At 44.6% G+C, this 14502-nt stretch overlaps 1 protein-coding gene across 2 annotated transcripts in view; it reads right to left on the minus strand.

Moving 5' to 3' along the window:
• Positions 1-9746: 9746 nt before the first annotated feature.
• Positions 9747-14502, minus strand: part of LOC134352920 (uncharacterized) — a 37210-nt gene continuing 32454 nt past the window's right edge. For both annotated transcript variants that reach the window (XM_063060541.1, XM_063060542.1), the window contains exon 3: positions 9747-11827. In XM_063060541.1, coding sequence (XP_062916611.1) covers positions 10279-11199 — 921 coding nt within the window. In that variant the 5' untranslated portion in view covers positions 11200-11827 and the 3' untranslated portion in view covers positions 9747-10278. The remainder of the gene's footprint in view (positions 11828-14502) is intronic.

Below are 14502 nucleotides of genomic sequence, written 5' to 3' on the forward strand. Positions count from 1 at the left end.
GTGCCCAATGGAACCAGGGAAAACTGGAAAACCTGGAATACGGATTAACGGACTGGACCGTGAACTGGAATGTGGAATTCATGGACCGGACCATACATACTTTTATCAGCATGTGTCTTAATAACTTTTGTATGTTTAGTCCATTGATGAATCATCTCCTTTGCCTCTTCCACAACTCGTGTCCAGTCTGCAGTCAAATGACAAATTGGTGGCAACTCAGTAACAACGTAGTCCCACAAGTATCAATCCGTATCAGTTCGTTGGATTGAAATGTTCTCCTCCAACACCTTCTCCATTGCTGGTTGAGGCAAAGCTCATCCTCCAATAGTCAGATTTAAAGTCACGTCTCCAGTTGCAACATTATGACTTTGCAAAAGACACTCTTTCCATCCCTTGGTAAAATTCATGGCTGTTGTTGCTATATAATATGTTCGACCCACAAGTGAATCATTATTCACAGGCAAAATAGACAACAAACAATTCTCGCAAGTATTGAAACCACAATCCGCAAGTTTCTGTCTAGTCATCTCTTCTGGACAAGCCCAGTGGTTCCTCCCTCAATGATATTTCGATAAGTCTATCCATTTTCCAGTCCTATTCATAACTATAGCATGTTTTGTTGGGTTGCTTAAGGATATTCAAGTACTCTCATAATATTTACCAACATTGTGAACCCTTTTCAAGGAGCAAGTTTAATTGTTCCCATGATGGGGAATGTGAAATACTGCACTAACATAAAACTTCCCTTTACCATCATAACAAGTACCCAGTACCCTATTGGTTAGTGTAAGACTTCCAATATGACACAAGGGAACCCCTTCTACAATCCATTCTATTAACTGCTCATCTAATACCCAATTTGGTACTTGATGTGCATAAAGATGTAATGTTAGCTGTGACGCACTCTGACCAATTTGACTAGTTTGCATCTGGTCCCAATAAGTTTCTCCAGTAATATTGGAGAATTTATTGATTGTTTAGCTGAAGAGACTGTATCTGATTTTCTAATTCTGTTATATTTAAGGTATTGAACAACAGAAACAACCCTTGAGAAACGCTTGTCGTGGCCACCCCAATCAATATATATCTTAAGCAGATCACTACCCCACTTGATATTCACATGAGTGTGATCCCATAGAACTGTAATCTTACTGTGGCCATTATCACCCAAAGGTTGCTCAATAATTGAGCCTAAAAACTGACCAATGGTTATCCCCTCTGGGTTACTCAACAATGTCACTTCTAAAATTTTACTACATAGGAATTGTACCTTTGTATTCTCTGGACTATTTAATGTTTTATCCACACACATCAAACATCTACCACAGCATAATACGAATTCAAGACTTCTATTTCTCCCACATGTGCCCGTATTACCCATGTCTATAGAAAAATTGTTTTTAATCATCAAATGTTCTTCATATAATGAAGTTGTTGTTGACATGTTCATCCACTGTAATGTTTCTGAAGCACAACCAACCATGGCCTCAGTGAATTCCATCGCAATAAAATAGATTATTGTCTTCATGTCGAATTAAATCTGTGAACACACAGGGTGATATTTGCTCTTTTCCAGTTCCAATTTTAAATTACCTTAAGTCCATATTTTCTGTCTGTTTTCTAACCCATCCAATCCAGGCTCCCAATTCTCTTTGGACTCAAGCCGTCCGTCTTTTCACACCCAATTTTGTTTCAGGATAGGGGAGGCAGGAAACAATGTACTTCTTATCTTCTTTACTTTCTTTACAAAACTCTCCTGATTTTCAGACTGGGAAAATGGAAAAAAAAAACTCCTCCTTGGTCAGATCTGTTGCCATCTTCTTGGAACAACTGTTCCAAACTCAAATCTTCTAAATCAGAACTACTGTATGCATCAATTGTTACGTGCCAATGATGATAATTTTCCTGTTTCTCCCCTACCAATTTCAACTGGTTGATGTGGTACCGTCCACTTTTATCTGGAGAAACCAATGCCCTGTATACTGATGGACTTGCTTTGTCTGTGATATCATAGGGCCCTGTAAACCTTGGAGTTGAAAATGAGGTGGACTGGTGTATTCTAATCATCACTCTTTGTCCTGGGCTTAATTCTATGGGACTTACTTTTGATTCAAAGTAGGCTTTCCTCTGTTGTTTCTTCTTTCCTACTTCATGAGATGCCTGATAATAGGCCTCTTTCACTCTCTCTACCAACTGTTGTACCCACTTTCCTGACACAATCTCATCTATTTCAGGTTCTGACAAATCTAATCCCAAGAGCTCCTCCAACCTTCTCATGTCCCTTCCGGTCATGAGTTTATCCGGGGTGTAACCCGTCGAAGATGTCACTGTATTCCTTATTATCATCAAGGCACAAGGCAAAACTACTTGCCATGTTGTTCCATGTTGTTGCCCCATTTTGGCCATCACTTTTTTTAATGTTCGGTTCATTCTTTCCACAATTCCACTAGACTGTGATCTATAGGGTATATAAAAATCTTGCTTAAACCATAAAAGTGCCCTGGCATCTTTCATTATCTGGGCTGTTAAATGTGTGCCTTCTTCCGACTCTATACTCCGAGGTAAACCCCAGTGAGCAAAAACCATTTCCAATAAGATATTTGCGATGGCTTTGGTCGTATGAGTCTCAGTCGGAAAAGTTTCCACACACTTGGTGAAAGTATTTACTACTACAAGAATATATTTGTACCCTCCTGGGGTGGGTGACAAGGGTCAAAAATAATCTATCTGCAGAGTAGTCCAAGGTCTTTCAACTGGTCTGGTATGTCAAAGGGCTCCTTTCTTTACATTTCCGTCAGGATTACATTGTGCTCAAATCAAGAAATTCTTGACACAGTGTTCCACTTCATCCGTCATCCTGGGCCACCAACACACCCACTTTACCTTTTCCAGGGTGCTTTCAGCTCCCTGGTGTCCCCATCGATAATGGTACCAGTGGATCATCAGACTTCTTCCTCCCTCTGGGACCACAAACTTTCCTTCATATAGGACTACTCCATCCTTAACATGTAAACCCTTCACATCTTTATACAAGTCGGGCCCTGTTCCTTCTGTTAATTTTTCAAATTATTTATCTTTCTTCTGCTCCTCAGTTAAATCCATAACCTTAACCCATTGTTCCTTCTCCCTTCTAATCTCCCCAATCTGTGGCTGCCATTCCTGCCCATTTAAAGCACCTTGCTTTGCTAACTCATCAGCCTTCCTACTCCACTCAGGGAACGATTTAGGGTGAGCTTTCACCTTTTTGACTCTGTATTCTTTCCGCTTTGCTTCTTCAAATATATACCACAGTAGAGCAGCAGATGGGAGGGGCTTTCCGTCAGCTGAAACAAACCCTCTTGATTCCCACAGAGGCAAATGTTCTGTAAGGCTATTAAAAACATACATACTATCGGAGTGTATGACTGACCCAGGTGGAAAACATTCTGGGTGTCTAACCACGTATGCTACAGCTGCCAATTCTGCTGCCTGTGCCCTCATGGGTTTGGGTCTTTAAAGCTGTGCTATACCTTTTCTGGCCATGTTTATCCTCTACATATATGCCACACCCAGTTCTCCTCTCACCATCCTGTACTGATGAGGAGCCATCTACAAAAATTTTAAAATAACGTTTTTCCTTTTCTTTTGTGTCTTTGTTCTCAAGCATTATTTTGTCTGACCTGCTTGCACCCCCTCTTTTTGTTTTGATACAAGTGGTCCCTTGGGATCATTTGCTATCATAACATGACACCCATGTTCACTACCTTGGTACACCAGGATATCAGCTAACATAGTGGTGGTACTTACTCGTTTTACAGTTATATTTCTCCCTTGCAACAGCAATGTCTATCTAGCAATTCTGTTTTGGCTCAGTGAACCAGCCTTAATTCATCTATCTAGCAGCAATTATATGGGGTGTGATCTGTCAGTATTGTAAGTGGACTAAGTCCCACTATGTGGACAAAATGTACAACCCAGCAAACCGCTAACAAGTTTTTTTATCATACAGTATACAGTATACCCCTGTTCTACAGGTGAGAACATGCATGAAGCATACACTGCTGGTCTTAACTTCCCATGCATCTCCTGTAATAGCACTGCTGAGAGGGTGGTATCAGTTGTGGACACCTCCAGTGAGAATGGCTCATTCAGATTTGGGGTTTGTAGGGCAGGCACAGTGGCCAACGCTTGCTTTAGAGCTGTGATGGTCTGGGTGTGTCTGATTTCCATCCCCACGCCACATTCTTTTTCAGTAACTCCATTAAAGGAGCAGCCTTGGTGGAAAATCCATCAATGTGATCCCTACAGTATCCTACCAGCCCCAGAAAGGACCTCAGCCCTTTCATATCTTGGGGAACTGGCAGTTTCATAATCGATTCTACTCTTTTCTTATCAATTTCTCTTTGTCCCGGTGTCAAGGTCATTCCCAGATAACTAACTTGTTGTTTCATCACCTGTGTTTTTTTATGGTTCACCTTTAGTCCCAATGCATGTGATAATTGCAACATTTCTGTCAATAACTGATAATGTTCTTGTCTGGTTTCAGTCTGCAGGAGCAGGTCATCAACATATTGGACCAAGCACTCGGGTTTCGAAAACCATTTTAACCCTTCCCCTAAATGCTGGTGAAATATAGATGGGGAATTATGGAACCCCTGTGGTAGGGCAGTCCACATATACTGCCGTCCCTGAAAGGTAAATGCAAACTTGTATTGACACTCTCTTTCGTGTGAGATAGACCAAAATCCATTATTTCTGTCCAAAACTGAACCATTGCGCTCTTTCATTCTGTTTGACCACTGTTTCTGGGCTAGTTGCTACCGTTGGGGCTGATAACGGGGTTACTTTATTCAGCTCTCGATAGTCTATTGTCAGTCTCCAACTACCATCTGGTTTCCTCACTGGCCATATGGGTGAGTTATAAGTGCAGGCTATCGGCCTCAGTACCCCTTGTTGTACCAAACTCTGTATTGCCTTACCTACATTTTCCTCTGCTTTTTTTGGAAACCCATATTGCTTCTGTGGTTTGCGGTCTGACCTTGTGTGCACACACTGCCAGCCATCTTTCTGCAGTTATGCTTATACCATGCAAATGCCCCTGGGTTCTGTGCAATGATTTACTGTACCATGTGATCATTGCTCATCTCCTCTGGTTTTATCCATATTCCACCTATTGTGCATATTCTATCCGGATATTCACTGACTGGAATCTGTCTGTGGCATATGTCATTCATACCAGTTTGCACTCGCCAAATCATACAGTTAGCTGGGTCAAAGCAAAGCCCCGCTTTGGCCATGTAATCACTCCACAGTATATGTTCCTGCTCTCTGGGTTATTCAACTAGTACTATAGAAGGTTCCAATGCTATGTCTCCTATTCTAGCTTCCAAGGGTACACTCACATGTTCCACTTGTGAATGTCCTGTAAATCCACTTAAGATAATTTTACCTTGTATTTCCCAATTTGTGTTCCTCTTGACCACAGTTCTAACATTTAAATACTCCATCTCCATGTCTCCCTGTTCTCAACACTGTTTCGTTTCCTCTGGTTTTCCTGGTCACTTGATAGTGTAGTGAGGTGATATTTGGGGTGGGTCCCCTCCCCTCATTTCTCCAGGCAGTTGCGTTACCTCCAACAGGCAGCACTTTCCCATTAGCGGGTTTATTTGGCCTCTGTGTCTCCTTTTCCCATGCTCTACTCATTTTCCTCAGTATCCATGCCTCACTATGTGTAGGTTCAGTGGGATCAAACATTTCCAATAGCTTTTTACATTCATCGATAGAATGAGACACCAATGTCCTTAACCATCTATTTGAGAGCTCTGGCCCTAAATGGTCTCAATCTAATGCTGTTCCATATCCTACTTGGAACTCCGTCCATAAACGGGATGCAAATGCAGTGGGATGTTCAACTCTCCTCTGGTAATATTTGGCTGGCGCCTCTACTGGGTCTCCTCTGTTAATACCCATAAAAGTCAATATTGCAGCCTCTAATTCCTCATTTGTTCCCCTACCTTGTTGTTGCATATTGACAAAGCTGAGTGTAAGTTTCGATGTAAACACATTATAATCAATTTCCATTCCTCGCTGTCATCTGGGCCATGTATTACTCTCTGATGTCTAGTTGTTTGAAACAGTTCCTGAGGGTCATCGCTGAACCCACATATCCCGATATCCTTGGCAATATCTCTCAGCTGCTGTACTCCAAACAGAGTAGCCCATGTTATATTCTGGTTTTGATTTCCTGCCCTGGCTCCTCCCTCTCTAATAGTAACTGGGGGTGGGGGGGGTGGGGGGGGGTGCGGGGTGTGATGGGCAGTGGAGCTGTTGGCACCAATGATTCCTTAGCATTGTATGTGGGTGGAGAGTCCTCAGGGAAAAGCGCTTTGTCATTATCACAATCATATCTATTCACATCACCTGCTAAATTGTTCCAATCTAGATCCTCATGTTCACTCTCCTGCCCTCTTTCAGATCCAAAAGCACATATTATTCCTCTCCGTGCAGCAAGTTGGTCACGCAGCTTTTGTATCTGCTTAATCACGTTGTATGATCACTAGTATTACTTGAATTTTCAGAAGCTGATTTCTGTATCACATTTATAACTGCTTTTAAATCAGTGCACTGTTTCTTTAATTCCCCCGCCTGGCTCTTGGCTAAATTAGCTTCTTCTTCCCGCTTACTTCCTTCTTTACCCTATTTCTCACATTTCAGCTGAAATTGATTCATATGCACCAAATCCATACTTCTTTGTTCCTGCAGATCTGCAACATTTCCCTTGAGGCTTTCTAACTCCCTACGGAGCCTTCTGTTTTCGTCTTCTAACTTATCTGGCTTGGCGTCAGCTTTTTACCAATTTCCTATTAACTCCTCAATGAGGAAGTTGCCTGCTACTGGTTTCAGTAGCTGCTTAAATTCTTTATCTGACGATTTTCGATTGGCAATTAAAAAAACACTTTGCCGCCTTCACTTGGACTTTCATCCAGAAAATATCCATCCATACCTCTGCCATCCATGTACCTATCAAGTCACCTCTCATTGTCCTTCACTTCAGAGAAAAGCCCTATCTTGCTCAAATTATTCATATGAGGCATGGTCTCTCATCCAAGCAGCATCCTAGTAAATCTCCTCTTCACCCTCTCAAAAGCTTCCATATTCCTCTGAAAATGAACATAATGTTCCAAGTGTGGTCTAATCAGGGTTTTATAGATCTGCAACGTTCCCTCACAGCTCTTGAACTCAATCGCCCAACTAATAAAGGCCATCACACCATATGCCTTCTTAACAACACAATCAATTTGGGTGTCAATTTTGAGGGAACTATAGATGTAGACACCAACATCTCTCTGTCCCTCCACACAATGAAAAATCTTGCTGTTAACCCTGTATTCTGCCCTCAAATTCAACCTTTCAAAGTGAGTCAATTCACACTTTTCTGGATTGAATTCCATCTGTGTTTTGGTACAAATTATGTTGGGGCTTACTTATCTCAAATGTGCTTTGAAAACAAGTGCGATAAAAACATAGAGTCATAGTGTCCTTCAGCACAGAAACAGACACTTTGGCCCATCTAGTCCATGCCAAGATCCATGATCTTCTACCCAGTCCTATCTACACGCACCCAGACCATATTCCCACAAACTCATTCCATCCACGTGCCTATACAAACTTCTCCTAAATATTACAATTCAATCTGCGTCTTCGGCTAGCAGCTTGTTCCCCACTTAGCCACCCTCTGAGTGAAGAACTTACCCCTCAGATACCCTTTCAATATTTCATCTTTCACCCTAAATCTATGACTTCTACTTCTCATTTCACCAAACCCGAGGTGAAAAATCCTGCTTGGATTCACTTTCTTCATACCCCTGTTAATTTTGTATACCGCTATAAGATCGCCACTCATTCTCCTGCATTAGGGATAAAGTCTGAACCGATTCAAACTTCTCCTATACCTTGGGCCTTCAGGTCACAGCAACAACCTTGAAAAACTTTCTTTGCACTACTTTAAAGTTTATTGTTATCTTTCCCGTTGGTGACTGACCAGAGCTACACACAATACTCTAAACTCAGCCTCAACTATGTTGTTTTGCAACTGCAACTAGGCATTTAACTCCTGCACTCAATACTTTAATTTAAGGCCAAATTGCCAAAAGTCTCTTTACCTGGCAATCTCCCTGCGATTCCATGTTCAAGGAATTATTGGTCTCTATTCCCATGTCCCTTTGTTCTACCACTTTCCCCAGAAACCTAACGTTCACTGTGTAAGCCTTACTCTGATATGTCTCCCAATAGCAATGCCTACCTCTTCGCTGAGCTCTTCCCACTTTCTTCAGACTAAGAGTGTAGCTATGAGAACTCGCAAGGGCCCTAGCTATGCCTGCCTCTTCGTTGGTTATGTGGAACAGTCTGTGATCCAACCTATTCTGGTACTGCTCCGCACCTTTTCCTTCGCTATATTGATGACTACATTGGTGCTGCTTCCTGCACCCATGCTGAGCTCATCAATTTCATCGACTTTACTTCTAACTTCCACCCAGCCCTCAAATTCACTTGGTCTATCTCTGACACTTCTCTCCCCTTTCTCGATCTCTCGGTCTCCATCTCTGGAGACAGACTGTCCACTGACATCTTCTACAAGCCAAAGACTCTCATAACTACCTCAGCTGTACCTCTTCCCACCCCACCACATGCAAAAATGCCAATCCCTATTCCCAGTTCCTCCGTCTCCGCCGCATCTGCTCCGAGGATGAGGTTTTCCGTTCCAGGACATCTCAAATGTCCTCTTTCTTTAAGGATCGTGGTTTCCCTTCTGCTGTCATCAATGATGCCCTCACCCACATCTCCTCCATTTCCCGCACTTCAGCTCTCACCCCATCCTCCCGCCACCGCAACAGGGACAGAGTTCCCCTTGTCCTCACCTACCACCCCACCTGCCTTCGGATCTAGCATATTATTCTCCGCAACTTCCGCCACCTTCAACAGGACCCCACCACTAAGCACATCTTTCCCTCTCCACCCCTCTCCGCTTTCCACAGGGATCGGTCCCTCCGTGACTCCCTGGTCCACACATCCCTCCCCACGGATCTCCCACCTGGCACTTATCCTGTAAGCGCAAGTTCTACACCTGTCCCTACACCTCCTCTCTTGCCACCATTCAGGGCCCCAAACAGTCCTTCCAGGTGAGGCAACACTTCACTTGTGAGTCTGTTAGGGTCATCTATTGCATCCGGTGCTCCCGGTGCGGCCTCCTTTATGTTGGTGAGACCCGACGCAGATTGGGGGGATCGCTTCATCGAGCACCTCCGATCCGTCTGCCAAAACAGACAGGATCTCCCAGTAGCCACCCACTTCAACTCTGCTTCCCACTCCCATTCAGATGTGTCCATACATGGCCTCCTCTACTTCCATGATGAGGCTAAACTCAGGTTGGAGGAGCAACACCTCATATACCGTCTAGGTAGTCTCCAGCCCCTTGGTATGAACATAGAATTCTCCAACTTCCGGTAATTCCCTCCTCCTCCCTTCCCTTATCCCTATGTCACTCTGCCCCCTCCCCCAGCTGCCTATCACCTCCCTCATGGTTCCGCCTCCTTCTACTACCCATTGTGTTTTCCCCTATTCCTTCTTCACCTTTCCTGCCTATCACCTCCCTGCCTCCCTTCCCCCACCCCTTTATCTTTCCCCTTACTGGTTTTTCACCTGGAACCTACCAGCCTTCTCCTTCCCACCCTCCCCCCACCTTCTTTATAGGACCTCTGCCCCTTCCCTCTTCAGTCCTGATGAAGGGTTCTGGCCTGAAACGTCGACCGATCTTTTCCACGGATGCTGCCTGACCTGCGGAGTTCCTCCAGCGCGTTGTGAGTGTTGCTTGACCCCAGCATCTGCAGACTATTTTGTGTTAACACCTCACACTTGTCTGCATTAAAGTTTATCTGCCAGTTTTTTCAGCCCATTTTCTTAGATGCTCAAGATGATGCTGCAAGTTTTGATAGCCTTCCTCACTGTACCCCACGCCCCCAGTCTTGGTGTCATCTGCGAATACTGCGCCAGTTTACCTCATTGTCATTAAAATCATGAAAATCGGTAATAACCAACAATGGGTGCAACACACTTTCCTGATGTTGAGCAGCCGTTTTGCTCTGAAGAATGCTGTGTACATACATCTATTGATGCTTCTGGACACATCTTCAGTGATGTTCCTGGAATCATCGGGTGTTTCGGGTCTTTCAACATCATACAACCTCCTCCAGGTGACCCAGCCGGGGCTGATCAGACCCCAGCTTGTGTCCAGGTGGCTAGCTACTTATGACTCCATGGCTCCCCTCTTTTGAGCCACAGCCATCTTGAGGCCCTCTCTGCCACATCGGTGGTACTGCGGATGGCTCTCCTCTTCCTCTCTCCCTCGATGCCCAAAATCCTGAAGGCTCTAACTGAAGAACGGGCTACGAATCCCCTACAACCAACCTGCACTGGGAGACACCTCGCTCTCCATCCAGCCTGCTGACAGTTGCTGACCAGTCCTGCGTACTTGGAGAGCTTCCTTTCAAAGTCCTCTTCCAAGCTATCTTCCCATGGGACTGTCATCTCCAGCACCACTTGCACTTGCTTAGTAGACTCAGACACTAGGACAATGTCTGGTCGCAGGGTGGTGGCTGCGATATGGTTGGGGAACTTCAGCTGCCCTTCGAGGTCCACCAACAGCTGCCAGGCCCTTGCAGAGGTCAGAATGCCTGCAGATGTTCTTTTGGCAGGTGTTGGCTGCTCCCCAGCTCTGACAAAGGCAATGGTCTGCTTGGAGGGTCGGGACCGCTTCGCCCACTCAACTCCTGCACTGACGGCTTCAGCGATGGTCTTCAGGACCTGATCATGCCTCCACCTGTACCTTCCCTCACCAAGTGCCCTTGCACAGCTGCTGAGGATGTGCTCCAGGGTTCCTCGCTTGGAGCACAGCGGGCACGCAGATGACTCTGCTTTGTCCCATGTGTGCAGGTTTGATGGGCTTGGAAGCACATCGTACACTGCCTGGATGAGAAATTGGATGCGGTGTGATTCGGCTTTCCAAAGATCAGCCCAGGTCACTTTCCTCTCAACCGCATTCTCCCATCTTGTCCAAGCTCCCTGTTGCTTCATTCCCACCGCCTTGCAGGTTCTCATCTCCTCCACTACTGCTCTCACCTCCTCCTGAACTAGACGACGCCTTTCCTTCCCTCTGATGTCCATTTGGGGAGTTGGAAAGGATCCTAGCCCAGCTCAGCCTCGTGTGACCACTCCCACCAGCCTCCTGTGACGCAGCCTCGCCTCTGCCTCCTGAACAGCTTCCTCTGCCCTCCACTTCCTGCCAGTACTTACTTGGATCCCTGCTCTAGCCACCTTCGGATCACTTGAGTCCCTTTACTGTAGCACTTCTCTGGCTCTTGTTACCTTGAATTCTTCCTCCAAGGATTTGAAGGGCAGTTGCAGTTTGTTGTGGTGTCCATAGAGTGCGATGCTGCTCAGGCTCTTTGGCAGCCCCAGCCATCTCCTGAGGTGGTTGCTAACCCTCCTCTCTAAGGTTTCGACTGTCGAGATCGGAACTGCATAGACGAGGAGGGGCCACAGGATTCTGGGAAGAATATCATGCTGATACACCCAGGGTTCAAACTTCCCAGGTAGGCCAGACTTGTCCACAGATTTCAGCCAGCCATCCAACTCGGTGCAGGTTGCCTGAATGGATGTTGTGTCCCTTAAAGAGCTGTCAAAAACTTTGCCTAAGCTCTTGACTGACTTTTCTGTGATGGTTGGGATGGCTGTGCCTGCGACGCTGAACCGGAACTTGTTCTCCACCTTCCTTTTCTTCAGCACCATCGATCTTGATAAGTAGAACCAAAGGATAAGAATGAATTTATCTCCTCAGTTTTTACTGTGGGGAAAACAATGAAAGCTAATGAAATGGGGAAATTAGCAGGAAGCAGTATTAGAGTCCATAATATGCATTAGCATGCATAAGTCCCAGCGCCCGACCTTGTACATCATCAGATCTTATGGAGAACTAGAGAAGAAATTGAGGGAGCATTTGCAGAGATTTTTATTTCATCTGTCTGCAGGTGAGGTTCCAGAGTCTAGCAAGTGGCTGATGTGGTACTAATGTTTTAAAAGAGTGGCAGAGGAAAACCAGGAATCTATAGGCCTATGAGTCTGAAATCAATGGTGAGTAAAGTTCTGGAGGAGATTCTGATGGACAGGAGACAGGTTCTGTTTTGAGTCAGTCAGCACAGATTTGTCCTTTGAGGAGATAATCAAGAGACTGGATGACAGTAGGACAGGAATGTTGTCTGGGTGGACTTTATCAAGGACTTTAACAAGGTCCCAAGTGGCATGCTGATCTGGAATATGAGATTGCATGGACGCCATGGGAAGATTGGATTGTATTCATAATTGGCTCAGGTTTTGAACACAGAGGGTGATGGTCAAGGCTCATTTCTCAGATTTGAGAGTTTGTCTGGACGTGTTTCACAGGGGTTGGTAATACAGATAAACAATTTGGATGTGAATATTCAAGGCATGGTTAGAATATCTGTGGTTTTGTAGAAAGTGGAGAACGTTATGAAAAATTATGGGGAGACCTTGATCAGGCATGTAAGTGAGCTGAGGATTTGCAAGGGCTTTCCACCCAGGGAACTGAGATATGGCATTTTAGGAGATCACACCCGTGTCGGACTTATACAGTGAATGGTAGGACCCTGGGGAGTGTTATGGAACTGAAGGAACTGGGATTGCAAGTGCATAGTTCACTGAAACCAGTGTCACAGAAAGACAGGGCAGTGAAGAAAGCATTTGGCATGCTGGCCTTCATTAGTCAAGGTGATGAACACAGGAGTTAGGAAGATTTGTTGTCGGTCTTTAGACATCCATGAGGTTACACTTGGAGCGTTGTGCACGGTTTTGGTCATGAAGCCTGCAGACACAAAGACTGGAGCAACTGGAGTGGACTACAGGCTCAGTTCAGTGCAGAGCTGAGTAAACATGATGGAGTCTCAGATATGGAGACTGGATCAGTGGGAGCAGGCCCACAGCCTCAGCCGTAGTGTAGCAGAGAATGGGTTAACCATCGTGGAGCAGCAAATAGAACCAGCCCGACCCTCACCGATTTTATCACAAAGTTTTATTGTTGAAATATTTTCTGAAATTTTTAATTAATAGTAGGTATATTTATATCTACTTAAATGGTTCAGCTGATTTAACCCACACACAATAAATCAAAGCACAGATTATCTATTCGACCAGAAGACATAGAAGCAGAATTAGGCCATTGAGCCCATCAAGTCTGATCTGCTATTCAATCATGGCTGATTTATTTTCCTTCTCATTCCCATTCTCCTGCCTGCTTCTGAGAACATTACCCAAATTAATCAAAAACCTATCAGCCTCTGTATTAAGTATACCCGATGACTTGGCCTCCAAAGCCATCACTGGCAAATAATTAGTGATATTGTGTATCATAAAATGATTATAAATCTGTTGTTTGGAGATATTCAAACAGCTGTACTGGTGAACTGCACAGCACTTCCACATCATTCTTCCCAGTGTAACCAGTCTTCTCCAGGCCCTCTTTCAGGTTATTCTCCTCTCCCTCCCCTCAGTCTCAAGGATTTCACATCACTGGTCGCTGATGATTGACACATGTTCAAACACAGAGTAACCTTTACCGTCACTGAATATTGATTTAATGACCCTGGTGGCAACCAACAGAGTGCACAATGTGTACAGTTTCTGGGAAAGTGGTAATTCTATTGGATTTTGATCAACGCCATTCCTGATCTTCCTGGTCCAAACATTTTGTAAAGGAGGCAACTTCCTCATGATCAGTCAAATTTTGGCTGTTTGCTAACAATGACACTGTTAAACCTATACACGGACTCTCTCACGGTGGTGTCTGAAAAGAGGATGCCGTCTAAGTTGCATGTCATCTTGGACAATGTATCCCATCCACTACATAATGTACTGGGTAGGCACAGGAATACATTCAGCCAGAGACTCATTCCTCCGAGATGCAGCACTGAGCGTCATAGGAAGTCATCCCTGCCTGTGGCCATCAAACTTCACAACTCCTCCCTTGGAGGGTCAGACACCCTGAGCCGATAGGCTGGCCCTGGACTTATTTCATAATTTACTGGCATAATTTACATATTGCTATTTAACTATTTATGGTTCTATTACTATTTATTATTTATGGTGCAACTGTAACGAAAACCAATTTCTCCCGGGATCAATAAAGTATGACTATTACTAGGATACAGAATCAACTACCCTCACTATCTAACCATGCTCTCTTTTCACTGCTGCCTTTGGCAAGGAGGCACATGAGTCTTAGGTCCCACACCACCAGGTTTAGGTACAGTTATTACCCTTCAGTCATCAGGCTCCTGAACCATCGTGGATAACTTACTCACCCTAACACTGAACTGATCACTGAACACAACCTGTGGACTCCTTTTCAAGGACTCTACAACTCATGTTCACAGCATTCTTTCTTTCTTTCCTTCT

This window comes from Mobula hypostoma, chromosome 10 (assembly GCF_963921235.1).
Source record: "Mobula hypostoma chromosome 10, sMobHyp1.1, whole genome shotgun sequence".
NCBI lineage: Eukaryota > Metazoa > Chordata > Chondrichthyes > Myliobatiformes > Myliobatidae > Mobula > Mobula hypostoma.